Source organism: Apodemus sylvaticus, chromosome 13 (genome assembly GCF_947179515.1).
Source record: "Apodemus sylvaticus chromosome 13, mApoSyl1.1, whole genome shotgun sequence".
In the NCBI taxonomy this organism is placed as follows: Eukaryota; Metazoa; Chordata; class Mammalia; order Rodentia; family Muridae; genus Apodemus; species Apodemus sylvaticus.
Genome location: NC_067484.1, coordinates 37,022,207 through 37,049,780, shown reverse-complemented (window position 1 = coordinate 37,049,780; position 27,574 = coordinate 37,022,207). Strand labels below are relative to the sequence as shown.

The following is a 27,574-nucleotide window of genomic DNA, read 5'->3' as shown; positions in this document are numbered from 1 at the left end:
CCGCTGGGTCGGCTTAGCTTACGTCATCGTCAACGTAGAAGACGTAGGGGACGTGGGGAGGGAAACGCCGGGCTGTGTCACGTGACGGGTGCGCCGGGCGTTGGCTCCTCCCTCACCAAGATGGCGTCCCTGCTGCAGTCGGAGCGGGTTCTCTATCTCGTCCAAGGAGAAAAGAAGGTTCGGGCCCCGCTCTCACAGCTCTACTTCTGCCGCTACTGCAGTGAGCTTCGATCGCTGGAATGTGTGTCGCACGAGGTAACTGGGCCGTCCCGCGGGGACTGCGCGCCGGGGTGGGGGTGCTCATCCCAGTCACTGCGGCTGGCAGGAAGTTCCGCCGGGAGAGGCGGGGAAATCGTGTTTCTAGCTTGCTGACTGGACAAGTGCCCCGTCATTCAGCTGGGTTTGCGATTTCATTTGCTTGTGAATAGTCATGGAAAAGGAGGCGGCCCCGGGTGGGGCTGAGCAGATCCTCTTGTTCTAGAGCTGCCTGTAGCTGGACGATTTACCCTGGACCCTGCGGTCTCCTGTGGGGCTTGCTAGTGGAGGGCTGAGATAGGTCGGAAGTGTCTAGCTCAAGTCACCGAAAGGCAGAAGAAACTGTCTTCTTACCATTAGAGGAAGGAATGGGCAGCCATTCTTGGTCGTGGCCTTCCCTTTTGGGAAAAAGGTCTGACCCTCCTTTTACCCGAACCAGGACCCTGTCTAAACAACTTGCCCAGTTTCCCGAGCCAGGCTAAGGACCGAAGCAAGAAGACTGTGATAGGTTGACTTGAGTGGCAAATGCGTAGAGCAGTCTGTGGTAAAAGGCTCAGAGTTCTAGTCACAGACCCAGACGGTTGTTGGAATGGAGCTGTTCAACTTAAAGATTAAAAAGGCACCCAATACAGTCCCAAACCTCTGCAGCTTTTCATAGGAGTTGTCTGTCTTCTATGCTGCTGGGATTAAAAATGAGTATAGTATAAAACCTTTGGTTTGTTGGGAATCTCAGTCTCTTGAAAGCTCATACTAGCAATAGCTGTGTTTATTCTGTATTCAACTGTGTGACAGGATCTTTACATAATCTTTCCAGCTAATGAAGATGGAGGCTTGGGTTTGGGAGGCTTGGTGAAGGATTTGGATAGGGTGGGGGTCGTTGAGGCAAGATCTCATGTAGCTCAGGCTAGCCTCAAGCTTACTATGTAGCCAATGCTGGCCTTTAACTCCCGATTCTCTTTCCTTCACCTCCCAAGTGGAAATGTACACGACCACGTCCATCTGTTGACGGTGCATGTTGTTGCAAGAAAGGATAAGAGCTGTATTGTGGTGATTCGGGCCTATAATCCTAACCTTCGGGAGGCTCAGGCAAGAGAAGTATTTTAAGTTCAAGGCAAGCATGGACTGCACAGTAATTGATAGGACCGTCTAGACTACAGTGAGATATTCTGGCTCGACTCTCTGGGCTACGCCCCAGCCCCAAAAGTACAGGTTAGGAAGCAAACACAGAATGTTTGTTGTAGATTACAGAGTCATTTAGAGATGGGAAGGAAGACCAGGATCAGAACCATAAGATCCCTGGGGTGTGTGGAGAAAATGCATGTGAGAACATGCCCTGCAGTGATAACCATTTTACACATGATACTTATTTTATTGGGGATACTTTCCAAAATATTAAGGATGGCTAAACCAATGAATGTAAGAAATCCAGTCCTATTTATACATGCTTAGATTATTTGTGTCATGTGATTTTTTTTTTTCTGGGATTTTTGCATTAGTGCTTTTAGTGATAGCAAGAATTCTGTAATTATCAAATAAAATCTACTCATTACTTAAAACACTTTCTTTAAATTATTTTTTTAAATGTGGATCTAATATGTAAGGCTGTTTTGGGTTAAATACAGTAAATAAGATACTTGTGTTGTTCAGTTTGTTTTGTTTTGTTTTTTTTTTAATCTCTAAATTGGAATCTAAATAGCTGGTTCAGCAGGTACAGGCTCTTGCTGCCAAGCCTGCCAGTCTGAGTTAGGTGCAAGGACCTCGATGATGAAGGCAGAGAACCACGGCCTGTGAGTTAGTTATCCTCAACATCCACACATGAGCTGTGGCACCTGCAGGCCACCTCCCCATCACGTATGCGCAAAATAAATGTAAAATAAGCAAATAAAAACCTCTCATTTGAGGGTTGAGGTGTTAGCACAATCAGTAAAATACTTAGAGATATGAAGACATGAGTTCAATCCCCAGAATCCTAGAATACACATACTTACAAACTAGGCCTATAATCCTACTGCAGGCCATCCAGCCTAATCTACTTGGTAAGTTCTAGGCCAGTGACAGACCTGTCTTTTAAAAAGGGAGGCAGGGGACGGTGCTTGTGGTTACAGCACCAGAGATTTTTCTCAGACAGTCCATATGTGTCTGTGCATGCATGCCACACATACACAAATTAAGAATCAGACCTCTAATTGGCTGGCTATATCTATGGAAACTTTAATAATTCTTAGTAAATACATAACTAATAAGAAAACTTAATGTCTTTAAGGGCTACCTTTTGAGATGTAGTGTATGAATATTTTGCCTGTATGCACATTCCTGCCCCGTGTGCATGCCTGCTGCCCATAGAGGTCAGAAGAGAGCACACAGTGAGCCACCATGTGGGTGCTAGGACTCTAACCCCAGTCGTCTATAGGAGCAGCAAGTGCCCTTCATCACAAACCATCTTCCCGCCTAATGCAACTTAAGCCAAACTAGATGGGAGACTGTTGTTACCTTTGTAGTTTCAATCGATTCATTTGGAAGCTTTGAAGTATCAGATAGTCAAGTCTTGACACAGCTCACACATAAACCTTGATGATAGGGAACAGAAAATACCAGACAGGAAAAAAATGGGACTTAAAAAAAAAAAAACAAAAAAAAAACAGGCAGGTAATTGCTACATTGTAAACAGTACAGGTGTTAATGTCTACACACACACACCACACCCCCCCCCCCACACACACCCCCCCCCCCCCCACACACACACACACACACACACACCTCCCCATATCAGTGAGGTCGTACCTTTTGGTGAGGTATAGCATATTTTAATACTGAGTTTCCTTCATTTCTTATTTCCTCATAGGTGGACTCACATTATTGTCCCAGCTGCTTAGAAAATATGCCATCAGCTGAAGCCAAATTAAAAAAGAACAGGTAAGAAAGAACGGGATGAGTTTTTCTGTTTTCTTTTTGTTGTTGGTTTTGAGGATTTTTTTTTATTGGATATTTTCTTTATGTTTCAATGTTTTCCCTTTTCCTGGTCTCCCCCCCAGAAACCCCCCATCCCATCCCCCTCTCCCTGCCTCTATGAGGGTGCTCCCCCACCCATCCACTCACTCCCGCCTTCCATCCCTAGCATTCCCCTACACTGGGGTGATTTTGAGGATATTAGGGCCAAAACAGGGTCTTATTCCATGAAGCAGACTGACCTCAAATTCTGGTTTCCCCAAGCCTAAGTAAGTGCTGGGGTTACACCTCAGTTGTTTTTAAATCGGATAAGGAAATACACAGGATCAAACAATCCTTTTTTCATGTTTGATCATCATTGCCTAAGATAAATTTGATCTGATTTTTTTAATATAATGTCTATTTCAGAAGCCTTCTAGATTAAGAATTATTTTAAAATTAGTGCAGTCCTCACTGCTTTTGTTAAGGAACAGGATTGTATTAGTCACATTGTCGTGGGCTTCTTGTGATTGGGTCTGGTTCTTAGACTTTCTCTGGTCTTGATGACTTTGAAAGTACTGAGGGATGCTGGGGCAGTATTCACAGAGGACCTTTCAGTATTGTGTGATGATTTTAAGTAGGCAGGGGAATGGGGGAGAGTGGGAGTTAGACACCGCAGAGTTTATCTGCATTCATTGTTTAGGACTTTCTTCCATAGTCTGCCCTTTTCTCTATTTAGTCGTTACTCATGAATATTTATTTTATACATTAGGGGTGATCGTGCTTTATCTTATTGGTTTCCCCCCCTTGACTGGTCTATCCAAGAACCACAGGAGCTGGTGTACTTTTCTCCCAAATCCCTCTAGCCTCACCTCTATCGCTGGTAAAGGGAGTCCTGTCTTGTTCCAGGCATTTGAGCATTTTCTTACCAGTACAGTACTGTAAGAAACAGAACTTTACGGTAGTTTAAGTTTAGCTTATATATTCTTCTGCCTCTAACTAGAATTTGTCGTTTCTCAAAGGATTGTGCTTCTTTTCAGTGGAGGACATTAAGAACCATGACTTGGCTGCTAAGTGTTTCCCTTGCTACTGCTGGTGCCAGGCTTAGTCTGGTGTGAAAATTCTGGTTGCCAGCCATATTCCTGTACATTTGTGGATATGAGCCACTATTATTTGTCTTTCCTGATCTAAGAAGTTACTCCTGAGAATCAGACGGTGCATTGTATGCTTTCTATACATTAATTTATCACAATTTTCTTGTGACTCTGTAAGGTGAATGGTATTACTTCCCTTATTTGAAGACAATAGACACTGTACAATATTTTACAGATAACATTGCAACAGATAATAGGCATTTTATAAGACTTCAGGTGAAATCTTGATATTCTCAGGTTGTGGGAATCCGGAAAGCACCAGGGCAAATCTGGTCACTTAGAGCCAGTGGCTGAAGGATCTCAAGTTCAAGACCAGTCTGAACTATATAGACTTTGTTTCAAACAAACAACAGCAAAAAGCACCAGGGTCCAGAGCTCCTGGGGGAAATGTTATCTGAGTGCGTCTCAGAAGAAAGCAGAAAGCCCTGCAGCGTACCACTTTAACCCACGCCCCAGACGGGCGGTGTCTGTTTCAGCTCTCTGGCACAGCAGTCAAATAGTAATTTTCCAAATCCAGTTTCACAGTTGCTTATGTTGTTGGCTCTCTGTTTTCTGTCATACAATGCTTTAAATCCTCTCTAGCATAAACTGTGACATTTGTCTTTTTCTTTTAAAAACAAAAAACAAAAAAAACTTTTGTGATTTCTATAGGCATAAAAAAAAAACCTGGAGTGGTAAACACCTAGAAACTGATTTTTCTCTGTAGAGGTGATGGAGTTGGGCTCTAATGTGTCACATACTTTGGTGGTAATTGTTTTGTTCTTAAGTGAATATATAGTACTTCTGAAATGTTAAATTTGGTAAAATTACCCAGAAAAAAAATTTTTTTTCCCTTGAGACTCTTTGAATTCTTTACTTCATTTTTATGAATACACTGTAGCTGTTTTCAGACATACCAGAAGAGGGCATCGGATCCCATTACAGATGGCTTTGAGCCACCCTGTGGATGCTGGGAATTGAACTCAGGACCTCTGGAAGAGCAGTCAGTGTTCTTAACCTCTGAGCCATCTCTCCAGCCCCTGACTCTTTGAATTCTTAACATTTGGACCATAGTTTCCCCAACTGTGAAATGTGACCATGTATAGGTTCATGTGACTAGATGTGAGGACTTTTAAAAGCTGACAGTAGTGAAAGGTTTCTGAAACAGAATCTAATTCAGAGTTAAACATGATAACTGAGGTGTTTCTGGAGGGGTGTGCACATTGTCCTGCATGGCCTCTCGTGGCCTTGGCTCGGGGCATTTCCTGTGCATTTGGCGTTCCAGTACCGCCCGGAGTGCTGCCTGACACATGCGCTCAGAGTGCGGACGAGTGGTGCTCACAGCTGTAGCCGCTTCAGCACATGCAGTTCTTTGCCAGCATACAAATGTATTCGCTTAATCGTTGCAAAGACAACATTTTTCCACCATCATTCCTCAACATGTATCAAGTCATAGCTTTTTCGATTGTATTGGGTAAGAATGGTCGATTTTATAAGTTGACTTGAGTCGCTGACTTAAGCATTATTATTATTTTAATTATTAAATAGGGTTGGAACCGGGCAGTGGTGGTGCACGCCTGTAGAGTTCGAGGCCAGCCTGGTCTACAGAGTGAGTTCCAGGACAGCCAGAGCTACACAGAGAAACCCTGTCTCGAAAAAAACCAAATAAAAAAAAAATTTCTCCGGTGAAAGTGCTCAAAGTAGACAAAAGTTTAAGAGATCCTGAACTAAACCCATGTTGTCTTAGTCAGGGTTTCTATTCCTACACAAACATCATGACCAAGAAGAAAGTTGGGGAAGGAAAGGGTTTATTCAGCTTACAGTTCTGCATTTCTGTTCATCACAAAAGGAAGTCAGGACTGGAACTCAAGCAGGTCAGGAAGCAGGAGCTGATGCAGAGGCCATGGAGGGATGTTCCTTACTTTTCGTTGCTTCCCCTGGCTTGCTCAGCCTGCTCTCTTATAGAACCCAAGAATACCAGCCCAGGGATGGTACCACCCACAAGGGGCCCTTCCCCCTTGATCACTAATTGAGAAAATGCCCCACAGCTGGATCTCATGGAGGCACTTCCCCAACTGAAGCTCCTTTCTCTGTGATAACTCCAGTCTGTGTCAAGTTGACACACAAAACCAGCCAGTACACATGTCTAGCACATAGTAGGTGCTTGATAAGTACCGGCTGAATTAACGGTTGTGTTTGTCACTCCACAGATGTGCCAACTGCTTTGACTGTCCCGGATGCATGCACACCCTTTCTACCCGAGCCACAAGCATCTCCACACAGCTTCCAGATGACCCAGCCAAAACCACCATGAAGAAAGCCTACTACTTGGCCTGTGGATTTTGTCGATGGACATCTAGAGATGTGGGCATGGCAGACAAATCTGTAGGTGAGTGAGGTGTATTATTACTTCTGTCAGTGCTGTGATTCAGCTCTGTAATCTGCTGGGCCCGAAGGAGAACCTAAGTTCAGAACACTTGTCATTAAGTCTTCCATGTCTTCACATTTATATAACAAAGTTTGATGATGATGATGATGTTGCTGTTGTTTTGGTTGGTTTTGTTTTTACCTTTTTAGTGATTTATTTTTATTTCATGTGAATTGATGTTTGCCTACATGTTTGTCGGATCCTTTGAAGTTGCAGACAGCTGTGAGGTGCCTTGTGTGTGGGTGCTAGGAATTGAACCTGGGTCCTCTTGAAGAGTAGCCAGTGCTAACTACTGAGCCATCTCTCCAACCCCACATTAATAGCTTTTCATCTCAGATAGAGTAATACATTTAATTTTCTTAGAATTGGTAAAGTAGCCTTTATGAAGCTATTACTTTTCTAGAATAAAACTTAATACCATTTATTTAATATATATATATTTCTTGGACTAGAGCTGTATGTAGCTCAGGTGGCAGAATGCTGGCCTAGCATCTCTGAAGCCCTGGGTTCAGCTCCCAGCACTGCATGACCCAGCTATAGTAGCTTACACCTATAACCCCAGCACTCATCTTAAAAGGGGGCCTCCCCTTTATCGGAGATGGGGAGAGTATGTGGGGGAAGGGCTATGTAAGGGGGTGCTGGAAGGAGGTGGGGCCAGGATCAAGGTGTAAAATGAACGGATAAATTAATGGGGAAAACAACAAAGTGTTCATCTTAACCACAGATTATGAAAATAAAAGTGAAAACTATCTCTTCTACAGATATTTTTTAAATCTGATTTATATCATGTTAGCTAGACAGGTTAATTCTCATATATTGCCATCTCCCATAATAAATTAATTTCTTTTTACTTTTTGTGTGTGTGTGCGCGCTCACGCATGCATGCCTGTTTGGAGGCCAGAGGACAACTCTTAAAAGTTGTTACTCCCCACCATGTGGGTTCTGGGACTCTAACTCAGGTCTTTAGGCTTATTGGCACGTGCTTTGAATTGCTGAGCCATCTTGCCAACCTTTGAGCCAGGTCTCACTCTGAAGAAGTTTTGTATCTTCTGAAATTGGAGTTGGTGCTGGAAATCAATCCTGGACGCTCTTACTGCTGAGCCATCTCTTTAGCTATCCAGAGGGGTTAGTTGTTATCCAGACAGGTAGTTGGCCTACATGCGTCACATGGGTGCAGTGCCTGCCCATGGAGGCTAAGAGGCTGCTGCGGAACTGGAGTTATAGACGGGTGTAAGCCTCTACATGGGTGCTGGGAATTGAGCCAAGGTCCTCTACAAGAGCAACAGTGTTCTCAGCTACTGAGCTATTGCTCTTTTAGTTTGTATTTTGTTTTGGTTTTGTGACCATTTCATTCTGTACCAAACTGGTCTAAAGAAATGGTGACTCTTGGATATGCACCAGGCCATGTGCATATTATAATATGGATTCCAACTCAGTGTTTTAATGGGATTCTTGGGTGTGCAGATGAATGCATCTCTGTTGAATCTTTTCTTGGGCTGTTTTCCTTCTGTTTATTTGTTTTGTCCACTTCTGATGTGTTAGTTTTGTTTTACCTTATTAGACTTCATTTACTTTTTTTTTTTTTTTTTTTTTTTTTTTTGGTTTTTTGAGTCAGGGTTTCTCTGTGTAGTCCTGGCTGTCCTGGAACTCACTCTGTAGACCAGGCTGGCCTCGAACTCAGAAATCCGCCTGCCTCTGCCTCCCAAGTGCTGGGATTACAGGCGTGTGCCACCACCGCCTGGCCATTAGACTTCATTTAAAAAAAAAATTTTTTTTAAAGTAATGGTGATTTTTGTGTTCAGCCTCCAGTGTTTCAGAATTATAGGCATGAGTCACCACACCTGACTAGTTTGTATTTTCTTTATTATCTGTCACACATATAGCATCTTTAGCAAAGTGCTAAAAGTACTAGTTAAGATGAACACTTTTTTTAGAAACTTCTTGCCCCCACCTCTTAAGTACTGAAATTATAGATATATACTACACTACCATATCTGGTTCCTTTTGCCCACTTAGTGTCGTGTGTGTGTGTGTGTGTGTGTGTGTGTGTGTGTGTGTGTGTGTGTTTATACTTTGTACTTTATTTCCTATCAAAGAGATTTTAGCCTAACCCACTTTTGCCAAGGTCTACTTGTATGCTTGTAGAAGTGCTAGTTTTAGGTTCCCGTCTATTTGTCAGGTAAGTTCTATACTTTTTCTCATGCTCAAGGGTTTTGAGGTTTGTATGGGTTTTGGGTTTGGGGGGTTTGTTCTGTATGTGCAGATTCAATTGCTACAGCACTGCTTATTTAGAGTTCTATACTTTTTCTCATGCTCAAGGGTTTTGAGGTTTGTATGGGTTTTGGGTTTGGGGGGTTTGTTCTGTATGTGCAAATTCAATTGCTACAGCACTGCTTATTTAGAGTTTGTATCATTCTACAGTTAAGAGAGGGATTTCTAGAGTCTGCCTACTTCCTGAGTTGGATTCCTGACTCTGCCACTTACTATCTATGTAACTTTAGACCTGTAAGCAGTTCTGAGCTTTGGATTTTCCTCTACAAAATGGGGCAGTTAGAGTAGTCGCCCTCAGAGTGTACTATGAGAACAGAAAAGCATGCTGTAGTTCAGGTGCCTGGAGCAGACCTGGGCATCTGATGCTGTGCTGGTGATGATAATTAACACCCTCTCCGTGTTTAAAGAAATAAGGTTAGGCTGGGCTTGTGGCCTAGGCCTATAATCCTAGCTACTTAGGAACTGAGGCAGGAGGATTACAAAATCTACGCTTGCCTGGGACACAGTAAGGCCAGCTCTGGCAACTTAACAGGATTGTGTCTTAAACATTTAGAAATAAGATTGATGAGATACTCAGTGGTAAAAGCTCTTGCTGCTTAAACTTGACTACCTGAGTTGTATAACCTTGCTCAATGGTGGGCTAAGCCTTCTAGGTTCAGTCCCTAGTGCTGGAAAGAAAGGGGTTTGTGGGGAGTTCTTCTTAACATGCCAGTCCATAAGGTTTCTGGTGTTCTTTCTTGGAAATTCTGTGCTTTTATGTTTTTACTTTATGGCAACAGTTTATGAAAATAAAAAGGTAAAATTACTATTTAATCTTTGTTTTGTAGCTAGTGGTGGTTGGCAAGAACCAGAAAATCCTCACACGCAACGGGTAAGTACGTGGACTTAGGCCTTGGAGGATGAAGCAGGAGAGGTGGTGGGTGTGGCCTGTGCTGAGAGCTGCCAGGGTTCAGTTACTCACAGAGAGGCACTAAGTCAGTGGCAATTCTTCTGTTACATAAATTCATGGAGAACACTGTGGTTTTAGTTCTGTGTTCCGGATGTATTTCAAAAAGGAATGAAGTGGCTTTTGTTGTTTTCTTCATACAACCAGCAATGACTAAAGGTTTCATTTGTTATCAAATATTCTGGAAATACGAGCATTGGACCTTTCAGCCCTAAAGACACTGCTAATTTTGAGGGTGCCCTAGACTGGTGTGGCTGTCTCTAGAAGCAGAGTGGAGCATCCATGTACTTGCAGTATGTGCTTGCACTTGGACAGTGAAAAGCTGTTGAGCTGCTGTCAGCATGTGCATTGTACTGACAAACTGAACACTGAGCCAATACTGAAAGTATCCAGGATGAGAGGGCAGAGAGATGGTTTTCTCACATGTGTCAGTGGGTATTATAGGGTAGTAAGGTTTCTCGAATTCTTTGCTGCCACATAAAAGCATGCATGTATGAACAAGTAGTCGTACATGTGTGTGTGTGAGAGACAGACAGAGAGAAAGACAGACTGGGGGAGGGTAGAATTTTTAGCTTGTCTGATAGGTAAGAGAGAAAACATCACCAGGTAAAGTAGAAAAGTACCTATTGCAAATAATGTGAAGGAGAAATTGTGCTTTGTCAACACTTCATGGGAATTTCAGCTATTGAAGTCAATATGTGAGCATGATGCTGCTGTCTGGAGATGCTAAACACAGGTAGGAAAGAATTCAAACGGGAATAGCCTGTGGGTGGAGGAAAGTGAGGAGAGGAAGTGTCTAAGTAGAGTGTAATATCAGCTAATGCAGAAGGGGTTGAGAGTTGACCTTGTAGACCAAGACGTTTGAGAAACCTTTAAATGTTTAAAAGCAAGATGACAGGATCACACTAATGCATGGGCTGGAGAAATGGCTGTGTGGTTGATAGCACTGGCTGCTCTCCAGAGGACCTGGGTTCATATCCTAGTACCTACACCTACATAGCAGCTTCAGTTCCGGGGCGTTTTAGTTCCGTGTCTCTTGCTGTAATAAAGGCCATATCCAAAAGCAACTTGAGGAGGAAAGGGTTTATTTCATTTTAAACTCAGGTCACACTCTATCACTGATGGAAGTCAAGGCAGGAACTAAAGCAGACCATGCAGCAATGCTGCTTTCTGGCTTGTTCTGTGGCTTTCTCACTGCATTCTTATGTACCCAAGGACCACCTGCTCAGGGGTGGCACTCCCCACAGTTGGGTGGGCCTTCCCACACCAATCATTAGTCAAGAAAATGTTCTACAGTGTTACCTGCAGTCAATCTGATCAATTCCTCAGTTGTTCTCTTCCAGGATAACTCTAGCTTTTGCCAAGTTGACAAAAAATATCCACCACCCTCTTCTGGCCACAACAGGTACTATACATTTGTGGTACACGGACAAGTAGTCAAAACACCCGTACACCTAAAATAAATACCTTCTCTTTGAAAAGAACAGGTAGACGTGTTAATAATGGATAGAAAGATAGACCAGATGGTGTCTAGGAAGTCCTTTATACTTAGAATGAAAAGTACCTGTCTACACGGGTGTTTTAAAGTGTGTCGTACACTGTGTTCCCGAGTGTGTCGGGACATAACTGGTAAGAATCGGGACCCAGTGGAAGGAAAGCCTGTCTTCAGCACAGAGCTTGCAGCAGAATTACAAATTATTCTTTATGTTGTACGTTTAAATGATTATAATTAACACAGCTTTATGATGAAGAAAATTAATCAAATCGTGACAGAGGCAGGTGGACCTCTGCATTTGGGACCAGTCAGGGCTACATGGTTAGACAGTGTTTGAAAGCGATAGATAGAGGGAGCTAAGAGAATGGCACATCCCTGAGGGAAGAGTAGTGAGGTGCAGAGCACAGCCTGACAGCATCCTGACTCCTGTAGCCCAGGCATCCTGTGGCTGGGCGTGAAGAGTTCATTTTAATTCTGAAAACACTAATGAGAAAAAAAATTCTCTTTACCAAAAAGAACACACTTGACCACTTCCTAATTTTCCTGTTTCTTTATCTGTTTTGTTTTATTTCTCGTCAGTGCAGTTGATTGACCTCGTTAGTCTTCGATGTCTTGCAGATGAACAAGTTGATTGAATATTACCAGCAGCTTGCTCAGAAGGAAAAGGTTGAACGAGATCGCAAGAAGCTGGCACGGCGAAGAAATTATATGCCTTTGGCTTTTTCGGTGAGAATTTGGCACAGAAAGACATGTTGTAAGTCTTATAAGGCATCAGAACGGTGGCCATTTCAGAAAATGGCCTGTGCCCTAGGCAGAAGTACTTAATATCAAAAATGATTCCTCCAGTACAGATGTGTAAGCCCGCAGCTGTGCTTTGGTGTGTCGTTAATTCTGTTAAATTCCTTGTGTTTTCATAAGAGCATCTATCTTTCTTCCTCTATTGCTCCATTTCATTTTATTCCTCCCAAAATTTACTGCTTAATTTTTTAGGCTATGCAAACTGCTTACTGCTTTTGCTTATTACAGAAAGATTGTAAGGAAGGTGGTTGAGCAGTAAAGTTTATTTCGCCTTCCCTTGTAATGTGCCTTTGGCACTGGGTTTCCCAGGTCTAGTCTTCCGTTTGTTTTTATTTTGACACCCTCCCTTCCTACTCTTTTCGAGATGGAAAACGCTGACACATGCACAGTATTTGTTGTGGTAGCGCTGGCACTGCTGGGGGAAGCACCCATCATGGGCTGTACCCCAGGCCCTGCACAGAGTGTGTGTGGTTAAATAAGTGGTGCTGTGCGCAAGTGCAGTTGTTGGTAGAAATTATTGTGGATGCCTTTTTCTGCTAGTTTATAACTACTAGACAGAAGCAACGGTTGGGACTTTGGGGTTTTCTTGTTGTTCCCTAAGTCTCATTTATTCTCACAGAACAGTTTGTTTTCTTTATACTTGCTTGAGCCTGACATATTGACATGAATCAGTAACGTGTATTGAATGTCAGTGACATGTTAAGCACTGTGCTAAACACACAATATACATCATCTTATTTAATCACAACAGTCCTGTGAGGATGATAGTATTCCCCCATTGTACACTCGAAATGAGATCCTGAAAGGTGACTTTATCTACTGGACAAATGGTTAAGCCACTAAGCCGTACGGTGAAATACTTAAATTTGAGTTTAATTGAACATAAATATTTGTAAAGCACACAAAAGAAAAAGGTGAATGTTCCCAAATGGTCCAGCAGCCCGATGAGCATCCGCACCTACACATGAGGACAGGGCTTGGGGCGCAGTGCTCTCCCCCCAGCTCCCACAGACCCGCTGGCTGGACGCATTTGCTTTTTTCTTATGCTTCATTTTTTTTTTTATCTCTGTTGCAACCTGCTGCTATTTGGGGGCTCTACAGCAACACACTATTCATGTAGTGGTAAGTTCTCTTTATGATTCTTGCTAGCCCTGATGAAGTTAGCAGACAGTCATTATGTGTCTTAGAGACTTCATGTAGTTCTTGTCTGAACCATAGCTTGGATGTACTTAGGCTAGTGTTAAAAGTGAGGTGTGTTCCACTTTGACTGTTTTACTGTAGTTGTAGTCTCTGGTGCTTATTCTAGGGATAGAATAACAATGTGGGTTACAAAACAGTAGATTTGGAAGAGCTGTTTGGCTTTATTAGTTTTGGTTTTGTTTTAGTCGTTGCTTTTTCCCTCGAGCTTCTCATGCTGTGCTCTCCTAGTTGTTGCTTTCAGTAGCAGGATGTGTACACTGGCCTTTCTAATGCGAGTTTCTGAACTTTGTTTAGGACAAGTACAGTCTTGGGACCAGGCTTCAGCGACCACGAGCTGGTGCATCCATTAGTACACTTGCTGGACTTTCGTAAGTTTGGACATCAAACAACTGAGAAGAGCAGATAACATAAGGAATGTTTAAAAAAATACGTTGTTTTGTTTTTTTAAGCTACCAAATGGAAAAAGATTCTTAGACTTAGGAAAGACCCAAGCTTTAAGATATTCTATATGAGCCGGGTGGTGGTGGCGCACGACTGTAATCCCAGCACTCTGAGAGGCAGAGGCAGGCAGATCTCCTGAGTTCAAGGCCACCCTGGTCTACAGAGTGAGTTCCAGGACAGCCAGGGCTACATAGAGAAACCCTGTCTCAAAAAGTAAAATAAATGGATCCTCTACATTAAAGGAGTACCTAATACTTCAGTCATTGATAAGGACTTTGGGAATAATCCAGTGAGCTCTTGGGAAGTTACCACCTCTCATTTTTTAGCCTTAGAGAAGGAGAAGACCAGAAAGAGGTAAAGATTGAGCCAGCTCAGGCTGTTGCTGAAGTGGAGCCTCTGCCTGAAGACTACTACACACGGCCAGTGAACCTAACAGAGGGTAATTTCATATGTCCTTCTGTCCCTGCTCTGTTCTCCAGCTGCCTGTTCTGGGGTTCCCTGCTCAGCACTTGGGATTCTTAATAGTGAAAGGAAACCTGTTGCAAATAAACACATGGACTCATTTTAAAAACTACATCATATTGGCATATTGCTTTATGAGCGCACCTCTTTGCCCACATACAAGTCTGATTTTGAAAATGACTGAACTAAGCCTGGTCTCTGCTTTCTTGTTAGTGACCACCCTTCAGCAGCGCCTCTTACAGCCTGACCTACAGCCAGTCTCTGCTTCCCAGCTTTATCCTCGACACAAGCACCTTCTGATCAAACGGTCCCTGCGCTGTCGGGTAAATACTCCCCTGCAGAGTTGCCTGTGTACAGAAGAGAAGCAGATAGACATGATTATATCTGGCCATTGTAGGAAATACAGAAAGCTCAGAGAACACAGGTAAAATGGACATAGGTTTCAATCCTCATGACTCTGGAGGCCGCTGCGGTTGTTTCTACTTTACAGATATGGAGACTAGGGTATCTGAAGGTGATGTGCACCCTCAAAATGTAAGCCCACAAAAGAATGCAAGGCATGTTAGGCTAATCCAAGCAGAACACTAATAAACTAAGAAGAAGCAAGAAAAAAAGTAATGCACAGTTTAATCTCTAGGAATTTACAGAACAAACAATAGAGTTTTGCAAGTAAATTGTAAAAACAAACAGAATGAAGGGAAAAAATGTCTTTTGGATTCCATCCTGTGGTGCTGTGGGCATTCTGTGGTAATGCACTCTACCTTGCCTGGCAGATGCAGAGTGGTACTCACTGGTCACACACGACTGCCAAGTTCTTGAAATGTGAAATTAGCCAAGATACTAACTCATTAATTTAAATAACTGCATGTGACTAGTGTTGAATGTTACTAAGTGATGCATCTCTGATTGAAGAGATGTAAATGTCTGTCTGCCAGCATAGCATGTGCACTTCATGCAGCTCCTGATCAGACCGCCTAGCCTAGATCCTTACAAAAGAGGAAGGAAAGGAGGAGAGAAGCAAACAAGGAAGAAGTGTACAATCTGAGAAGTTTAAACTAGGATTTTTTATGTTATCAAAGAATTGTCTCTTTTTAGAGATAATATTTATTTTCATGTTTTTGGAGATAAATCCTAAAACATATGGATGAATGGCATAATATTCAATATTTATCACAAAAAAAATCTAAGAATGTAGAATGACCACAGAGCAGATGCTATTTTTTTATCTTAATGATATTAATTTGTTTTTGTTCTGTGTGCATTGGTATTTTGTCTGCATATATGTCTGTCTGTCTGAGGCTATCAACTCACTTGGAGCCAGGTAGCAAACAGTAGTGAACTGCCATGTGGGTGCTGGGAATTGTACTGTGGTCTCTGGAAGAAAAGCCAGTGCTCTTAAACCATTGGGCCATCTTGCCAGCCCTAGCAGGAGCTTCTTATTAGACTCAGATGTCATTCCAGCTGTGAAGGCACGTGCCATCATGCATGATGGTACTTTGATCCCTGGAACCCACATGATAGAAGGAAAGAAGTACCCCCCATTCACACTGATTAATTACACAAGTAAAAGACATAGATTGTCTAACTAAATAAATTGAACAAATGCTACAACTCACTTAGAAACAACACAAATACAAGAATCCAGAGAGTAAAAGTGCTGAAGAACTGGACATGGTAGCATATGCCTGTAATCACAGCTCTTAGGAATCGGAGGCAGGAGGATGTTCACTTCAAGGCCAGCCCGACCTATATAGCAGTGGCCTGTCTCAAGATGCCAGGAGCTGGGGATGGGACTCAGTGTCAGAGTGCTTGCACAGCGTGCACAAGGGCCTGAGTCCACTCACCAGGAAAGAGGACGGGGCAGTGCAGGTTCTACAGACAGTGCGTGCGTGCGTGCGTGCTTGCCTGCCTTGTTTTTCAAGACAGGGTCTCACCTGTGGTGGTATATGCCTTTAATCCCAGCACTCGGGAGGCTGAGGCATGCAGATTTCTGAGTCTAGTGGTCAGCCAGTAGCTCTAGTTGGTCTATAGAGCTAGTGGGGTAGCCAGAGCTGTACTGGGAAACTATGTCTCCAAAAAAAAAAAAAAAAAAAAAAAAAAAGCTGATGTTTTTAAGTATGGCACTCTAGAACATTGGGGAAAGAATAGACTTAAAATTCACTAGGACAGTTAGGCATGTGGCTCAGATGGTGCTGCACTTGCCTACTATGCATGAGTTCAGTCTCCAGCACCCCATAAAATTGGGTGTAGGCTACATGCCTGTAATTCCGGTACTCAGGAAGCAGAGAACAGTCACACACTCAGGGCCATCCTCAGCCACATAGCAGACTCAGGACAGCTCAGGTTCAGGAGACCTTACCTCAAAAACAATTTTTAGCTAAGTAAATTTTATGGGAAAATTGAAAACTTAAAAGGCAAATGGAAAGAGAAAACTTAGAATTATTCATATATAATTTCTGAATAAGAGATTATTTCACAAACAAGGCAAACAAAGATAACATTGGGTCTTTCATCACAGTCAATAGTAAAACAGAAGATCTGTAATCAAGTAGAAAGGACAGGAGACTTAAGAATTGTTCATAAGGTGTATGATTAGCAAAGAAAGCAGGGCACATGCCTACAGTTCTACCACTGTCTGTCCACAGCCAAACACACACAAGGTAGCCCAATATAAGAATAACCAGGGAAGGTGGCTTGGAAAATTCTTTAGCTAGTAAGATCTTCAACTTCCAAGGCAATCTCAAAAATGTGCATTAAGAACAACTTTAGGACACCATTGTCCTCAGATAGCAGAGATAAGTAGCTTGGGAATATCTGTCAGAGAGTGGTAAATGGCCTTCCCATTGGTCCCATTAGGAAATGGTCTTACTGACACATCTACATTGGAAAGTGACTTACATCCAGTACTCATTGCTGTGGAAATACTCAGAAGGTCTCAGTTGACTGATTAGTTACAGAAATCATTACAGTGAAACATTGAAGTTGAAGTTGCTGTATGTCCTGGAATGGAATTCCAAGATGAATATAAGAAAGGGCAAAGGAATGTATAGATTTCCCCTTTGTATTGTGAAAACAGAACAAGATATATATCTCCCTAAATTGACTCTGCAGAGAGAAACAAACACACTGTAATGTACTCTGTATACTAGATGCTGCTTGGTATTATTTAAAAATATTTTAATGACGTTATGTAAGTCATTAGTTTTAATTCCTTGCTTCCATTCATACAGATCTCCAAAGTTATATAGGTTGCTTCTCCTTGGGCCCCATTTTAAGTACCTATTAGGTGAGAGCATTAACAGCTGAGTCCAGTGATGTCATGAAGCCAGTGTGACGCTTGTCTAAGTGTGTGCATTATTCACAGTTTGTAAACACTACGTGCTTTAATATTAGAGATGGTTCAAATTTATTGTATAAGTTTTGGTTATCAGTAGCATAAATTCTGTTCTACAATTATAGACTTTAGATAGAACAGAATATAAAATTCTAGGAACTCTATTCTGTCTGCTTATCCTGGCTCTGTGGTTCTGCAGGTGTGTCCTTGTTTCCCTCTAACATGCACTTTTCTTTCCAGAAATGTGAGCACAACTTGAGCAAGCCAGAATTTAATCCAACATCCATCAAATTCAAAATCCAGTTGGTTGCTGTGTAAGTATTTTAGGATGTTGATTGAGGTTTTATGGGTGTGTTTCAATGGGGATTATCTTTTTTTTAAAAAATCTAAAGAGGAAAAGAAAAATCACATAGAGATGGTCCTTTCTTTCTATTCCTATTCTGGTTTTACATTTACTTGAATAGCATGAAGTCTCAAGTATACCTGTAAGCATAGAATCAAGACTGTGGCTCGAAATTACGGCACATCTTGGAATCCTAGCTTCCAAGAAGACAGAAGCAGGAATATGTTTGTGTCAGTGACAGTACCAGTGACAGTACCAGTGACTCTGGTAATATGAAAGTGACCAGTCATTATTGCAAACTTAAAATATCTAAGTTAAGACTTTTTTTAATTAAATCTAAAGCATAGCAAATTTAAGCATACTCTGAAACAACATTTATTTTACTTCTTGGTTGTGATAACATCTCGATGAATGGATAAAGGTGATTAAATTAGTGTTAGCTCACCAGGGATTGTCAATGCTGTGCATTAAAGAAAAGACTACTAAGGAGCACATTGAGAGCCAGCCAACTAGATGGCTCAGTGGGTAAAGCTCTTCCGGAACAACCTGACACCCGAGTCTAGTCCCTGGAACCTATATAAATGTGGAAAGAGAACCTACTCCCTAAGTTATTCTCTGATCTCCATACATGCACACACAAATACACATATTAATAGTGGTTTTAGTTTCTTCTTTGCTTTAATGTAGATGGGCATGGCAATGCATGCTCTTAATCTCAGCACACAGGAAGCAGAGGTTTGTGGATCACTGAGTTTGAGGTCCCCTGATCTACATACATAACAAGTGTCAGGCTAACCAGAGTTACATTGTGAAACCCTGTCTGAAAAAAAAATTTTTTTTTAAATTTAAAAATGGATATGATAATGCACACCTCAGACAGGGAGAGGGAGCAAGCTTTTCAAGCCTGAACTCTTGCCCCCTCCCATGTGACACACCTCCTCCAACAAAGACATACCTCCTAAACCTTCCTAAATAATTCTACCAACTTGAGACCAAGCATTTACATACATGAGCCTATAGGGGGCACCCTAACCCTAACCCTCATTCAAATCACTTTTTTTTAAACAAAGCAGCATAACAGTCTATAAATACCAAACAAGCATTTGAACCTGGGCAGTTGTGAGTTCAGACAAACATTCAAGCAGCCTAAAAGTTTGAAATCAAGAGTAAGAATACTGTAGAATGCCTGGATTTGGACCTCGGTGCCCAAACCCACCATCTCCTTTTTTGTAATGATAGTCATGCCTGTCTCACAGAGTTTGAGTGAGCTATGGTGAATGCTTGTACAATACTTAGAATATTGCCTGGCACACAAGAGGCACTGTACATGGTAGGAATGTATTTGTTTACAGCCATATAGAAGGCAAGCTATTGAGATGGGATCTTGTAACCAGCTATCTTGTTAAGTGAATGAAGTGAGTCCCCCAAAATAAATGTATAAGAAAATCATGTGATACACAAAACTATAAGCCCTAACCCAGCTCTGTATGCAGACAGGCTGGACTCCTAAAAATTTCAGACACAACTAATTGTTAGTTTGATTTTCTGTATCTCCTCCTTACTGTGGTGATAGCTCTTTGTTTTTCTCTCGATGTAGTTAATATTTTTGTAGCATTAATTTATGTATGTGGGTTTTTAAGGTAAATAATCATTTTAAGAGACTCCAGTGAACAGTAATACATGTTTGTATTTATCTGTAGCAATTATATTCCAGAAGTGAGAATCATGTCAATCCCCAACCTTCGCTACATGAAGGTTAGTACCATACTTACTGACCCCCAGACTTGATAAGTCAGTGGCCTGTGCATGCTTGTGTGTGGATAGCTGTGTGTGTGTGTAGTGGCCTGTGCATGCTTGTATGTGGATAGCGGTGTGTGCAGAGTGGCCTGTGCATTTTTGAGAGTGGCCTGTGCATGCTTGTATGTGGATAGCTGTGTGTGTGGAGTGGCCTCTGCATGCTTGTATGTGGATAGCCGTGTGTGTGGAGTGGCCTGTGCATGCTTGTGTGTGGATAGCCGTGTGTGTGGAGTGGCCTGTGCATGCTTGTATGTGGATAGCGTGTGTGTGGAGTGGCCTGTGCATGCTTGTATGTGGATAGCCGTGTGTGTGGAGTGGCCTGTGCATGCTTGTGTGTGGATAGCCGTGTGTGTGGAGTGGCCTGTGCATGCTTGTGTGTGGATAGCCATGTGTGTGGAGTGGCCTGTGCATGCTTTTATGTGGATAGCGTGTGTGTGGAGTGGCCAGTGCATGCTTGTGTGTGGATAGCGTGTGTGGAGTGGCCTGTGCATGCTTGTGTGTGGATAGCGTGTGTGTGGAGTGGCCTGTGCATACTTGTGTGTGGATAGCGTGTGTGTGGAGTGGCCTGTGCATGCTTGTATGTGAATAGCTGTGTGTGTGGAGTGGCCTGTGCATGCTGTATGTGGATAGCCGTGTGTGTGGAGTGGCCTGTGCATGCTTGTATGTGGATAGCGTGTGTGTAGAGTGGCTTGTGTATGCTTGTGTGTGGATAGCCATGTGTGTGTAGTGGCCTGTGCATGCTTTTGTGTGTGTGTGTGTGTGTGTGTGTGTGTGTGTGTGTAGTGGCCTGTGCATGCTTGTATGTGTGTGTGTGTGTGTGTGTGTGTGTGTGTGTGTGTGTGTGTGTGTGTAGTGTGTAGTGGCCTGTGCATGCTTGTGTGTGGATAGCGTGTGTGTGTGGAGTGGGGTGCTGTAAGAAGGGTGCAGGGCAAGGGCAGTTTGAATGATCAAGAAATGGAGGCTTGCCAACAGCATGTTGGATGTGTAAGAAGCAGGTTGCATGTTCTGTGAAGTTCAAAAACTGGGGGAAAGAAAGATGATGATAGGCAGCTTTCTCTCGTTGCCATTGGGAGCTTTTCTTTGGATTCAGATATGTATGCCTCACTACCAGGAGTCAGTTAGGTTCTTCTGTACCAGAGCCCTTTGTCCACAGGCCCTCTTCTGTGCACCTATGAATGACTGTTCTGCTGCAGGCCCTCTGGCTCTTTATCTTCATGCTGCCCATGAAACAATTTATAGCATCCCTTTATTTTACTAATCTCCAGAGTAGCAAATGGGCTACATGATCATATTTTAGAAATCTTAAAAAGGTTTTATAGTCTTAATGTGTCATTTCCCCCTGCTCTTAGTAATACATGTGACTAGCTATGGCTATGATATTTTATTTAGAGTCTTTTGTCTTGTTTTCTTCATTCCCTAAGCAACAATCAATGTGGGATAGGAACTGCAAACTTTAAAACAATCATTTAGATAATAAACCTTTCTCAAAGTGTCCAGGTCTAGTAACTAGAATCTACCCAGCTTCTTTAGTGAGATAGCCACCTCAGTGGGTACATTACTAACACAAACCGAAGAATGAGCTAACACTCTATGGAGGAGCAGGAAGTGCTGTTGCTCTGGGAAAACGGGGTGATTTTTATAAAACATTATGTGTGTTTTGTGAAACATTAAGGTCCACCTAAGAAAGCCGTCCTTAGTCCGGGTATGACTCCTGAAAGACACTCTTCTTGTTCTACAGGAGAGCCAGGTCCTCTTGACGCTTACAAATCCAGTGGAGAACCTTACCCATGTGACTCTGTTGGAGTGTGAGGAGGGGGACCCCGATAATATCAACAGCACTGCTAAGGTAAGGGCATTTGTCTCCACAGACCCTGACATCACCTGCAGTGGCTTCCCTGGACATAGCCTAAAAGAATCTATGGTATCTCTCATTTCTACATGTGATCTGTAGTATCTTGATTCTGTATTCTAATTTTATCGTGTCCTCAAACACTCAGCCATTGCCTGTCAAACCTCGTTGTTCTCACTGGCTATCAGACAGAGACCTGTCTGACCTTCCTCTCTTTAGTACACATCACCCCGTCCTGTGTGTTGTCACCAGGCCGTTCTTCTATTAGTTTCTCGGCCTCACAACTCTCTGACCTCAGGATGAAGCCCTTAGCGAGCTGCTTTCTGTTCTTAGCTGTGACCTCCCTCCAGGTCCTCACGTTTGGCATTTTCCAGATGCTGCCATGGTGACGCTGCACGGTGGGGGTGGGGCTGCCTGTGCCGCTTGCTCCCTCGTCGCTACCTGGGCATCCCTTCCTGCCCTCACTCCCTAATGTACACACCCTGTCCGCTCAGTTTAATACTCATCCCTGACGACTCATGAGATGTCATCTCCTTTTAGTTAGGAGCTGACATCTCTTCCACATTCCCGCTATTTACCACTCTACTTACATAAAGTACAAATAGCAGTGGCTAAATATTAAGATGATTTTGAATAAATTCATGAATGAAAGGCATCTTTGTTTTATATTTTGCCACTTAGAGTTTGGTGTCATTTTTAATTTTACATATATATGTTTATTTGTAAATGTGCACACTGCACACGTGGAAGGTAGAGTCATTACTCTCCATGTAGTCCAGAGGAACTACCTCAGATTGCTGGGCATGACGGCAAGCACTTCGATCCACTGAACCATCCACTAGTCAAGTTGATGGGAATCTTAGAGAACTGTATGTAGTGTCGACTCGTAACTCAGTGTGATAGTCAGAGCAAGCGACTCCACAGTTATTGTTGAGAGAGTAGCACAACAGAATTTCCTAGGAGAGCCCACCTTCTTTTCTTTTGCCTTTTAATTTCACTCACTAGCATCACCTCCAGAAAAAGGTAACACATGTCCTTACATCTATTTCTTTTTACATAGCTTTAATAAGTTGGTCTAGATGAGCTAGAACCATAAAGGTCTGGAATGTGGATGCAGCTTTGATCAAGGCCTTAATGTGCTCCTGTCCTACCCTGTCCTGTCACCCCATCCCTACCTCTCCTAGCACCACCGCTGCCCTGCAGCTGTTCTTAAGAATATTGCTGGTGATCTCTGTTGGACTCTGCGATAACATGGTATGGAGCAGTTGCAACAGACGGATTTAAACTGTGTTCCACGAACTTAAACAAATACACCCAGTGATCAGTGTCAGAAAGGCCTTGTGTCTACAGAGTTGGAAACGGATAAATATACCAAATATACCAGGAATTATTTTTAAAATAATACAGCAAAGGACATATGTTCAGAAGTAACATTAAAATAGGAAAAAGGGAAAAAAGATGCATCACTGCAGCCTTGACCTGGCTGAATCCCTTCAGTAAGCCATGCTAGTTACTTCTCTTGTTGCTACAGCAAAATAACCCACACTGGCAACAACCAAGTACTGACAAGGCAACCTAAGGAAGCTTATTTTGCCTGGCGGTCAGATGGTGCGGTCCACCCCTGCAGGAAAGTCATGATGCCAGGGCTCAAGTCTGTTGGAGACAGTTTATCTTCAAGCCTTGTAACAGAGAGGTGAATGGTGGTGCTCAGTCCTTAGGGTAGTGCCACCACAGTTAGGGTAGGTCTTCCCACCATACTCAGCCCTACAGGACCGATCACTCACAGTGTTCTGTGGAGTCGCTGCTCCCCTGTGAAGGGGGTCGTTGTCTTTTCCCTGTCATTTCCTCTGTGTTTCCTGCCCAAGCTCCTCAGCAGTGCTCAGGACTCTGTAAGGCGTGTAGTGTGTCAGATGCTCTCCTCTGTCTAGATGGCGCTGCCACAATCCAGCTCCTCTGAAGCAGGCTTCTCTTTTGCTCTTAGGTGGTAGTGCCTCCCAAAGAGCTCATCTTAGCGGGCAAGGATGCAGCAGCCGAGTATGATGAGCTGGCAGAGCCTCAGGACTTCCAAGATGACCCTGAGTAAGTGATCTTCCTGTGTCCTCAGGCCACGGCCAGCTGACGCAGGAGCCTGATCAGAGATCTGGCAGGAACAACTGAAAGAAGGACAGGTTCTGTAGCTCCCATTCAGAGGGGGTTTTGTTGATGGTGGCAGTCGCAGCTTGAAGGGAGGAGGAGCTTCGCCTGTGTCTTTGACAGTGAATGCACAAGGCTGCAAGCATCACACAGTGCAGGGAAAGCTGAAAACAGAACTGGGCAGGTAACCTTTAGAGTGCCTTTATGTGGACTGCCTCCTTCAGCTAGGCCCCACTGCCTACTAGCTCCATGGCCCTCAGAATAGCACCACATGCTGGGACTGAGCAATAAAGACATGGCTGGGTGAGATGTCACCCTCTGACTTTCAAAAGGTTCACTCGTGTATTTTTCTTGCCTGGGTGGTTTTTTGTTTGTTTGTTTGTTTTTTGTTTTTTCAAGACAGGGTTTCCCTGTGTAGCCCTGGCTGTCCTGGAACTCACTCTGTAGACCAGGCTGGCCTCGAACTCAGAAATTCACCTGCCTCTGCCTCCCAAGTGCTGGGATTAAAGGCATGCGTCACCACCGCCTGGCTACTTGTCTGGGTTTTAAAGAAAATTTTCTTCTCTTTCTACTTATGAAATCATGAACTGTAAATGGCTAGATGATAGCTCAACAGTTAATTTCCTCTGCTCTTCCAGAGGACCCAGGTTCAGTTGCCAGCACCCAGATGTAGCCCATAACCATCTGTATGTAACTCCAGTTCCAGGGAATTGAATGCCCTCTTCTGGCCTCTGCAGGCACTGGGCATGGTGGTGCATAGACTTACATGTAGGCAAAACACCCATACACATTAAATAAATAAAAACTTTTAAAAGAAAACAAAACACAGGTGGATCTTTGTGAGTTTGAGGCAGGCCTGGTCTATACAGCAAATTCCAGGACAGTCAGTTGTTTCACAGAGAAACCCTGTCTCAAAAAAACAAAGAAAAAGAAAAAGAAAGAAAAGGAAGAAAACAGAGCAGAACAGCAGGTGTAGACAGCTCTGTTTTTTTCTGAGGAAGCTCCTCCCTGCTGGTCAGCTGATGGCTCACAGCAGAGGTTCCCACTGTGCCCTGAAATGACTGGGAGACTGTCATTCAACTGACTTCTCGCCTGCCTAATACTGTGCTTCTCTTTCCATAGCATTGTAGCTTTCAGAAAAGCCAACAAAGTAGGCATCTTCATCAAAGTCACCCCACAGCGTGAGGAAGGGGAAGTGACCGTGTGCTTCAAGATGAAACATGATTTTAAAAACCTGGCTGCCCCGATCCGCCCAGTGGAAGAAAGCGACCAGGGCGCAGAGGTCATCTGGCTCACTCAGCATGTGGAACTGAGCTTCGGCCCTCTTCTTCCTTAAAACAGCTGCCTGGTGGGCGGATCCCACCCACAGCCGTGTCACCACGACTCCAACAGTGCGGAGGCTGCTGCTGCACCAGACGTGTTTATAAAGATGTACCCATCACTACTGAATCCTGTGGCGGAGGACAGGCCAGGGTTGGGAGCACAGGGTAACTGCTGTTGGCACCAGTGAGCCTGTCTCTCTCTGAGCCCTGCTCGTTGAATAACCACATAGCTCCATCCCAGCAAAGGAGCGGCTGTTCCTCAGAGGGGCGTTAGATTTACTCCCTAAGAAACGTGCTATGTACCTGTCTCAGCGTATCAGAAAACCTTAGGATGGAAAGCCAGAGCAGACCTTGTCTTCGTGCCATGCATTGGTCTTGGTGTTCCGACGGCTTTCTGCATTCCACTAAGGATGACTCTGTAATCCTAACCCTTCATAGCCTTGCCTCTCACTCTGCCATTGATTTCCATTTGACAGAGCAGTAGGACTGTGTCTTTAACTTTGTAATGACAGGGCAACCTGTCACTTGCCTAAGGCACTTTGTTTCTTCCAAAGGAACACGGTATACCTGTCACTTGCTTGTCATTTTCCTCACTAGTATATGGGACTTTTAAGAATTTGAGTGGCAAGCAATTACATGTCAAAAAATTCCACTTGTTTTAATATTACCACAGTACCCAGGGGCTAGCGCTGCCGCAGGGAGACAGCCTGTATCTCACTGTCTGCCCTTCTCTGTCTGTTTCTGTTTGTTTTTCAGACAGGCTCGCTCCTGTGACTCTCGCTGGCCTGCAACTCCACCTGCTAGGATTAAAGATGCTTGCCACCATGTCCAGCTCGCTGCCTGTTCTGTAAAGCAAGGAATTGCTCTACCGTTGGGGCTTTTAGGAAGAGCAGGGGCATTTGTGTGGACTCTCTGCTGCATCACTTCTGCGATGCAGAAAACATTTTAAACGAGACTTTTAGCATGATCCAATCTAATGTTCTTTCTGGTGAGTTGAAGGACAAGTTAACTGTCAGTCCCTTAAATTCAAAACTGGACACAAAGAAAAAGAACCTTTCCCTTCATGAATATAAGACTTCTTGTGCTGTATTTAGTGAGACCATTTTGATTGTAAGCCATAGAAGCTCAGCAAGTAGCCAGGATGCCAGCCTAACTCCAGACTTGCTGTTTTCCTCAAATATTAACATTGAGCTGCAAACCTTAATTTCTGTGATGTTTTCTAAAATCAGAGTTGACAGAGTAGACCAGCTGCATTTTTCCTTAAAGTACTCCTAGTACATGGCCAATAGACCTTGGAAGAAAAAGTTCCTGTTTACAAACCCTGCCTTGGTTTTCATTTTAAGTGTCTGGGGGTTTTGTTTTGTATTAAGGAATGTATAGTCTGGACTACAGAAAGAAAATAATCTTTGTTAGTTCCACTTAAGAGAAACCACTTAGGAAGCTATTGAAAGACACTTTGTTCTTTAAAGATCTTAAGATCAAGCCAATTTTATGAAACAATATCCCCACAAAGTAATATATGTACTAGAATATAAGAAGAAAACACTGATCTCTAACACTATGAAAACAGTAACTGTTTGTTTCTTAGAAGCTGGAGCTGAAAGTTGGGTAATTACAAGTTTCAAACTATAGAAAAATGATATTTTTTGTAGCTCCACAAGGCCTCAAGTTAATGCCTACTATGAAACCACTATTCAGTATCTTCTGGGGGAGGGGGGCACCAAAGTGCAGATAGCCTCAATTGTCCACATATTGTGAAGACTGGCACAGTTGTCTATTTGCCTTTATGTAGTCACACTGATACTTATTCCCTAGGAAAACATTGGCTCTTCACTCCTGGGGACAAACACTTGTAGGTTTGTTTTGTTTTGTTTTGTTTTGTTTTGTTTTGTTTTTTTCAAGAAGGCAAGTTAACTTACAAATACCAGCTATTGGCTATTTCAAGGTAAGTTTAGTGCAAGCTGGTCTTGTTTGTGTTCTTAGAAAAGGTTCAACACTTGCAGACGGTGAATTAGGAATTGTGACTGTCACCCTTTTTGTATTAGATCAGGTGCAGGGTTCTAATTACTAGTCAGTGTGCACCAAGACACAAGAGTCAGGCGTCCTTAGCACTTCAAACTACAATTTTGGACGTTTAAGGCTAAGTCATATTGGGTTTGTGAGTTGATTCACACTCAAACAAAGTTTTCTTTTGTTCCAAAAATGTGTTACAGGCACACTGCACTAAATGCCCTTGCATCTTTGTAATGAGCATCCTTCTTGGTCCCTGGGGAGTGAGAGGCACTCCTTGACTTAGGAATAACAGGTTACTGTTTCGCCTTATTGCTTCATGTAGTGAAATAAAGCAGAGAAAGCTCAAGTGTGTCTTCTGTTTGATTTCACAAATACTGGTTAGAGCTACACATCTCAGGGTCTAAGGGTCAAGTGATAGGTGAGATTAAT

At 43.1% G+C, this 27,574-nt stretch overlaps 2 protein-coding genes across 2 annotated transcripts in view; one reads left to right on the top strand and one right to left on the bottom strand.

The window, feature by feature from the left end:
- The window catches only part of Smim3 (small integral membrane protein 3), a 55,343-nt gene extending 55,207 nt beyond the window's left edge, over positions 1 to 136 (bottom strand). The window contains exon 1 of the transcript XR_007973077.1: positions 23 to 136. The gene's annotated coding sequence lies outside the window, so the exon portion shown is untranslated. The remainder of the gene's footprint in view (positions 1 to 22) is intronic.
- Dctn4 (dynactin subunit 4) lies at positions 71 to 27,491 on the top strand. The gene is made up of 13 exons (XM_052155809.1): positions 71 to 255; positions 3,098 to 3,168; positions 6,524 to 6,702; positions 9,840 to 9,883; positions 12,072 to 12,179; positions 13,746 to 13,819; positions 14,219 to 14,331; positions 14,568 to 14,677; positions 17,929 to 18,002; positions 19,732 to 19,786; positions 21,567 to 21,674; positions 23,659 to 23,756; positions 24,933 to 27,491. The coding sequence occupies exons 1-13, from the start codon at positions 121 to 123 to the stop codon at positions 25,144 to 25,146; spliced, it is 1,383 nt and encodes a 460-aa protein (XP_052011769.1). The 5' UTR covers positions 71 to 120; the 3' UTR covers positions 25,147 to 27,491.
- Positions 27,492 to 27,574: the final 83 nt, after the last annotated feature.

Excerpts from the sequence above, each read along its gene's own strand:
- Dctn4 (XM_052155809.1), top strand. The coding sequence starts at position 121 with ATGGCGTCCCTGCTGCAGTCGGAGCGGGTTCTCTATCTCGTCCAAGGA. Across the intron at positions 9,884-12,071 it reads AAAATCCTCACACGCAACGG|ATGAACAAGTTGATTGAATA; the intron begins GTAAGTACGTGG and ends GATGTCTTGCAG. Across the intron at positions 18,003-19,731 it reads AAAATCCAGTTGGTTGCTGT|CAATTATATTCCAGAAGTGA; the intron begins GTAAGTATTTTA and ends ATTTATCTGTAG.